This window comes from Gekko japonicus, unplaced genomic scaffold (assembly GCF_001447785.1).
Source record: "Gekko japonicus isolate JY-2015 unplaced genomic scaffold, Gekko_japonicus_V1.1 scaffold29, whole genome shotgun sequence".
Lineage (NCBI taxonomy): Eukaryota > Metazoa > Chordata > Lepidosauria > Squamata > Gekkonidae > Gekko > Gekko japonicus.
In genome coordinates, this window is record NW_015172003.1 from 375,860 (window position 1) to 383,762 (window position 7,903).

Consider the following 7,903-nt stretch of genomic DNA (forward strand, 5'->3'; position numbering starts at 1 on the left):
CACTGTAATATAAAGTCATATAGCCTTAATTGTTAGATTCCAAATTCAGTGATAATAAAACTATGCTACTGAACTGTATTTGGGCATATTTGTGTTTTAGTATGGACTGAAAAACTTCATTTTGGGGAAAAAGAGAATTTGACAATTGTATTCCTGCCTTGTTTGTGTTAGTTTGTAAGCTGTCTTGGGAATCCAACCAGTTGGGGTATCATCAGATACAAAGGCTTGAGGACAGCAAAGGTGGCCTGGGACTGATTAGCCTAACCCTAGTCCAACCACTTAAAGCCCTGGGTGGAGCCATTTTAGTTTTTTTAAAAAGTAGAAATAGCCCTCATGAAATTGTTCATTGTAACACTGAAATCTGAACTTTCAGTTTCTCAGATCACACCTGGTTGCGGGTGTCTTGCTTCTGCCCCTTTGAGAATCTTCAGTTCTTTCCATGTTGTTATTTATAGATGTAATCTGATTATGAACCAGAATCAATCCAAATACAAAATCCTGGCATAATAAGTTAGAGAACATAGTACACAGTGAGCATGGCTGCACACCAACCAGGTTTCCCTGCCTTTATGGCAAAGTATGCTGCTGTCTTTTTAGGAGAGCACTTTTTTTCTTAGCATCTTTTCTTCATTTTACAGAGCTGACATAAAAAGAGGGTGTAAGTGTCCTAAATGCATATCTGTGGTTTTCTTTTTCCTAGGAGTCGCAAGGACAGTTTAGAAAGTGAGAGCTCAGCAACAATTATTCCTCATGAGTTGATTCGTACAAGGCAGCTTGAGAGTGTACACCTGAAATTCAACCAGGAATCAGGAGCGTTAATTCCACTGTGTTTAAGGTGAGAGGAAGTTCTGTTCTCCTGTAAGGGCTCAGGTATTGGAGCGGTGCCTTTTGGAAGCTGCTTTGGGTTATCATTCTCAAACTTTAAAAGGCTAGAATGAATATATTTAAGAAGACATTTGTCCATGTGACATTCACTAGTGAATATATGCACCAGCACTAGCACATGAAATGCTGCATGTATGCATGCACAAATAGTATAAAACTAAGTTCAGAGTGTTGCAGACTTAAATTGGCCTGCCTCCAGAAGATGTTACTTAGCACCTTATAAAAATGCTCTTGGCAATTCTTGTTGTATTGTGGCTCACTATGTAACACAGGATCTTTGATGTGGTCTCTGTGCTTCACACCCATGGGATACAGTGCGCCTGCACTGGATCAATTGGTATTGTACCAAGCTCTAACGGATTTTTGCACCCAGACCTCAGGCATGCGCAGGAACCCCACCACGCATGCCCAGAGGGGTGGGCGCAGACATCTCGCCAGTTCATTTCTTTCCGTCGCGCTGGAAGCACCTTCCTTTTGTCGGTCAGATTGATAGCTATTTTCCTCAGAGGCTCTTCGGATTTCTCTTCAGTTTTTCTCTTAGTTTTCCACTTTTACCTTTGCTTATTCGTTGTTTTCTTTTAAAAAAAAAAGACTTTGTTTAGTTTGAGGGGGAAGCACCTTCCTTTTGTCGGTCAGATTGATAGCTATTTTCCTCAGAGGCTCTTCGGATTTCTCTTCAGTTTTTCTTAGTTTTCCACTTTTACCTTTGCTTATTCGTTGTTTTCTTTTTTTTTAAAAAAAAAGACTTTGTTTAGTTTGAGGGGGAAGTTTTTTGTCCTACCTCAGTTTGGCTTTTGGGTCCCCCCACCTCTTTTTCTTCTCCATCTTGCTTATTTTATGGAGAAGTGGGGCTTTTTCAAATGTTGTAAGGGGTGCGGCAGTAAGCTCACTCCACCTGACGGCCATACCCTTTGCATTTTTTGTCTTGGCAAGACGACCAGAGTCCTGTCGACAGTGTGCCAAGTTTTCAAATCAAACCAGGAAGAACCGAGCGGCACGTCTCCAGGTGGCGTTACTGGAATTGGTGCTAAATCTCGCTTCCGTCATGGATCCAGAAGTACTGGTAAGACTATCGACATCAGCGGCTCTGGTATCGAAGTCCTCGTCCGGCATCGTCCAGTCAACATCGAAGTGTCCGGCACCGACGGCACAGTCTTCGGCGTTCACTCCCGTGAAAAAGAAGGAGAAATCGGGTAAAGAGTTCAAGTCTGCCAAAGAGGGTTCCTCTAAGGCCCTAAAGGCGGCGAAGTCTGGAAAAGTCGCGGGTCCTTCACCAGGTAATGCCCCTAAGGTGTCCCCCGCTCCAACGACAGTATCGGCATCGGAGGCTCCAGTCGCTCCATCGATACCGACCATCCAGCTGATGGACTCTCCAGTACACCAGCTAGATCACGACACGCTGGTCAATATGCATCCTTTCTCCGACATCGATAATGTCGAGATCCTCAGTCGTCCCCTGGGCACGGATCGCTCCCCCTCTGCTCAGTCATCGACATCGACAGTCTCGGAGCTCCATGCCGATATCGATCCAGGTCGGCATCGACAGATTTCTCCAAACACTCAACGTCATCCTCCCCTTCTGTTTGCCGAGGATCGGCCTTTCGATATCGATGATCGGGCTAATAGGGGCTGCTCACGGAGACGAGAAGCTACACTATCTCCCAGACGCTCCCGTTCTAGGAGTAGATCCCCACGAGTCTTCCTGCCCCCACCATCTCCTGCTCTTTCCTGGGATCACCGTCAACTACATTATCTCTATGAGGCTTATCCACCCGCATCCATGCCGTGGTTGACTCCAACAGGTTACTCTGATTGGGATCGTTACTCTGCTCACAGATCACGATCACCCCATAGATCGAGGCCCTCAGCATCTCTTTCCCATCCTCTAGATCATCCATCTGATGACCCTCCTCGACATCGACTGGATCAATATCGTCCTCCCAGTCCTCCTATCTCACTGCCAACAGATCCAACCGGTCAGATCAAAACCACTCCGGTACAATTACCAGAGCCCGATTCCTCTGACTCTGCAGATGAGGATTCTGATACGGGGGCTTCAGATGTACACAGCTCCCCTGACCAGCCTTCTCCGAACCAGGCAGTAGCCGATGATCAACCTATATCTCCATCTGAAAATTTAACTTCCTACGGAGACCTCATGAAAAGAATGGCCCACTCCCTTGACCTTTCAGTCGTACAACCACAACCACAGGTTACAGATGCCGTTTTCGATGTGGTACAACTAGATACATCGACGGCTATAGCACTACCCATGTCCATGGTCCTGTTACAGGCAGCTAAAGCTCCATGGGATAAACCGTCATTGGCTCCAGTGTCCACACGCCACTTGGACCATATGTATAGAGTCCAAGAAACAGGAACGGAATTCTTATTTGCCCATCCTCAACCAAACTCAATGGTAGTTACTTCCTCATCCAAGTCAAAGAGAACCCATTCTGCCCCTTCAGACAGGGAGAGCAGAAAGCTAGATGCATTCGGATGACGTTTCTACTCTACTGGAGCACTAGGGGTGAAGACCACCAACTACTTAGCGTGTATGAGTAGATACCAATACACTTTGTGGGAGAGGCTCTCCGAGCTCTTGGCAAACCTTCCAGAAGATAAGCGTCAGGCAGCCTGCATCATCCAAAAGGAGGGCATGGTGCTGGCAAAACAACAAATTAATACCTCTAAACATGCCCTAGACACCTGCTCAAGGACAATGGCTTCAGCCATAGCTCTCCGAAGACATTCCTGGCTACGTAACACCAATCTACAGCCAGATACTAGATCATACGTAGAGGACCTCTCCTTCGATGGCCTTGGTCTGTTTAATAGTACCACAGACACCATATTACAAGATATGGATAAAAGCATAAAAGCTTCTCATGCTCTGGGCGTTACTTCATCCACGAGGCAGCAATACTGGCCTTGTCCCTGGTCTAGACCCTGGCAAAAATGTACCCCAAACAGTCAGTCTCCTGACCGGCAATGGAGGCCACGTACATCCTCTGGAGGCCAGAAGCCCACATTTCAGAAACCTAGATTTGGATTGGGACAACAATCCTCCCGCAATAAGCAGGCAAAGTCCACCAAGCAGGGTTTTTGACTTCCATGTCTTCCAGTCACATCCAACCCGTCTAACCCCCTTCCTCCAAACTTGGCACCTCATCACCACAGACGAATGGGTGCTGTCCATCTTGATCCAGTGTTACCACATAGAATTTATTCAGAACCCCATTACTCTTGTCTTCATCGCCACACCCCCTTTTCCAGCCCTTCTGGAAGAAGTGTCCGTCCTTCTGCACAAGGGAGCCATCGAGCCGGTGCCACTGCATCTACAGGGCAGGGGATTCTATTCTCGCTATTTCACCATTCCAAAGCGGAATGGAGGCGTTCGACCAATCTTAGATCTACGGGCGCTAAACTGCTTTGTGAGCGGTGGCACATGGCGTTAAAAAGCCTGCAGGTTAATCCTGCAGGTTAATCTAGCCGTACTGCCGACGGCAGTTCGAGTCCCACCGTGGCTGGGGTGAGCTCCCGGCCCTTTGTCCCAGCTCCCGCCCACCCAGCGGTCCGAAAGCCTGTACAGGCAAGTAGGTAAATGGGTACCTGCTCCTTACGAGCGGGGGGCACCTTTCCTCCGTGATTGGTGTTAGAAAGCAGCGACGGAGTGACGGAGCGAGCGACGGAAGACCGGTGCCTGGAACAGCATGACGTTGCGGCAAGGACTGGAGCCGATTGGACAAAGAGTCCAGCTGCCTCGTTCGTGTTCTGTGGGGGCCATCTGCTGGAAGGAAGCCGCTACTGCAGAGGAAACTACCATCGAAAGTCCACCGTCGAATCCAAAGGAAAAGATCCTGCTGTTAGTTGCCTAGTTAAGAAAAAATACCCCCACACACACCATTGTACCCTAGCTTAGATAAATTGTGTATGTGTCTGTAAACCACTCTGAGCCATATGGATAGGGCGGTATATAAATCGCAAATTGTATGTATGTATGTATGTGAGCTACCACCGTTTCCGCATGGTGTCCTTGCAGCAGATTCTGCCACTTCTCCAGAAGAACGTCTGGATGGCCACCCTCGACCTCCAGGACGCGTACTTCCACCTCACCATCCACCCGTCCCACCGCCAATACCTACGCTTTGCAATTGGTCAACATCACTACCAATATGCAGTTCTGCCATTCGGCCTTTCAAGTGCACTGAGAGTCTTCACAAAGACGATGGTGGTGGTCGCGGCCTTCCTTGGTCTCAAGGGTATCTCCATCTACCCATACATCAATGATTGGCTCTTGCTTGCGACTTCTAGGGACGCCCTAGTCTCAAATATCAACGAGACGCTAACCCTCCTGGGAAACTTGGGTCTGCAAGTAAATTGGGAGAAGTCTCAACTTCAACCGGTCCAGAAAATACACTACATCGGTGCACTACTGAACTCCACAAATTGTACAGCCTACCTGCCACAAAACAGAGCTGTCAACATCGTCAATCTAGCCACTGTCATGTGTACTTGGCCTTCAGTGACGGCCTTCCAAATACAAAGGCTACTCTGCCTAATGGCCGCTACTACATCAGTCCTGGTTTTTGCCAAGTTGAGAATGCGCCACCTGCAACTCTGGTTTATCCGCAATTTCAATCCAGAGCGAGACACACACTCGACCCACCTATCCCCTCCTGTCAAAGTACAGGACTCTTTACTTTGGTGGACCGCCCCTTCCAACCTTTTCCAGGGAGCACCATTCCATCCTCCATCACCCCAACTTACTCTGACTACAGATGCCTCTTTCTTGGGCTGGGGCGCCCACATGATGGTACTTTGTGTCGGAGACAGATGGGACACACAGAAACGGAATCGGCACATCAATTTTCTGGAACTGCTTGCGATACAGTTTGCTATCACCAGTTTCCTGCCCCTGATCAAGGGGAAGTGTGTCATGGTCCTCACGGACAATACTACTGCCCTCATCTACGTAAACAAGCAAGGGGGCACTGTGTCCCAACGCCTCTGTGACCTCGCCCTTCGGTTATGGGACTTCTGCATCACCCACAATGACTTCCTAGTCGCCAGGGACATCCCGGGGCACATGAATGTGCAGGCGGACCACCTGAGTCAGGCAGGATTCAGTTTGCACGAGTGGGAAATGAATCCGACTTACCTTCTTCCACTCTTCCGCAAGGGGGGGTTCCCCCAGATAGATGTTTTCACCACCAGGGCGAACAAAAAGTGTCCTCTGTTCTGCAGCCGAGGTGGCAGGGACCCGCAGTCTTTATGGGACGATCTTCTCTAACCATGGTCCAGATAATTTCTTTTCCTCTTCCCTCCACTGCCTCTACTTCTGAGAGTGGTCCACAAAATCATCAGCGACAGAGCGGACTGCATCCTCATAACACCGTGGTGGCCGAGGCAACCATGTTTCTCAGTCGGGCTCTACCCTGGAAGACCTGGACCGGGCGCTTCAGGATGTGGTGGGATGGCTGAGACTGAGCCGATTGAAATTGAATCCGACGAAGACAGAGGTCCTGTGCCTGAATCGGAGCGGCTCCGGGGTGGAAATCCCATTGCTGGCCTTCGATGGGGCGCTGTTGGTGCCAGCGTCACGGGTCTGGAGTTTGGGAGTGCTCCTGGATGCTTCCTTAACAATGGAGACCCAGGTAGCAGCCACTGTCAAGGCAACCTTTTACCATCTTCGGCTGATTAGGCAGTTGGTTCCCTTCCTCGAGAGCAAAGACCTGGCGTCAGTGATCCATGCTATGGTCACCTCGAGGTTGGACTACTGCAATGCTCTCTACATGGGGCTGCCCTTGGGGCAACTTCGGAAGCTGCAGCTGGTGCAAAACGCGGCAGCCAGGCTGCTGATGGGCCTCCCAATGCGGGAGCACATCCAGCCTGTGTTAAAGGCGTTGCACTGGCTGCCAATAGCATTCCGGATCCGCTTCAAGGTGCTGGTTTTGACCTTTAAAGCCCTATATGGTCAGGGACCTGTCTACCTGAGGGACCGCCTTTCCCCGTATGTTCCCCAGAGAACACTGAGATCTGGGATGCAACATCGCCTGACCCTTCCTGGCCCTAAAGAGGCCAAGTTGACAACAACTAGGTCTAGAGCATTTTCACTAGCTGTACCAGCATATTGGAACGAGCTCCCTAGTGAGATCCAGGCCCTGCGAGATCTCCAGCAATTCCGCAGGGCCGTGAAGACGGAGCTTTTCCACTGGACATACTGGTGAGAGCGACAGGATGCCACCCAAGCTTGCCGACCTGCTAAGACATGTATACTGTATAGGTAGTTAACAATGTGGTCGATGTCTAGTTGTAATGATTTATCAAACCGCTTTTACTTATACTTATATTTATTGTATTTATGTAAAGTTGTTTTATGGACTGATGTTTTATCCATGTTGGTTTTATTAATGCTGTGAGCCACCCTGAGCCGCTTCGGCGGAATGGCAAGATAAAATGAAGATATGGAATAAAATAAAAGAACAACATTATAAGAAAACACCAAAATGGGTGGCACCCCTGGAGGCCTTCGTAATCCCAACTTTAACGAATGAGCATAACACAAGAACCTACCAAACTTTCTTGGACGAAGATAACCGATTGAAATCTTGGCAAGAACTACAAGCATTGAGTATAAAGCTAACAATATGGGAAAGGAACCAACTAAGCTCAAGATTCACAAAAGATAAAAAAAATAGACTTTTATAATACAGAAACGCAACTAGATAAGATATGGTTGAAAGGGAAAGATAAATTGATCCAAAAAATCTATAACTTCCTATTAGATGAAGAATTAAAAGAGGAGTTGAAAAAACCGACAGCGATTAGTTGGGAAAAAGATCTTGGTCGAAACATAGAGGGAGCGGAATGGATAAAAACCTGGAAATCAATTAAGCTATTGAGAGCAACCTCCTATAAAGAAAACATAATAAAAATGATACACAGGTGGCACTGGACCCCAGATAGATTGCAAAAATGGTATACAAATGTTTCGGGATCCTGTTGGAGATGCAAA

General features: G+C 48.0%; 1 protein-coding gene across 1 annotated transcript in view; it reads left to right on the top strand.

The window, feature by feature from the left end:
- The window catches only part of SUFU (SUFU negative regulator of hedgehog signaling), a 124,902-nt gene that overhangs the window by 80,606 nt on the left and 36,393 nt on the right, over window positions 1-7,903 (top strand). Inside the window, exon 10 of the mRNA XM_015420093.1 lies at window positions 701-835. Within this exon, the coding sequence (XP_015275579.1) occupies window positions 701-835 (135 nt within the window). The remainder of the gene's footprint in view (window positions 1-700; window positions 836-7,903) is intronic.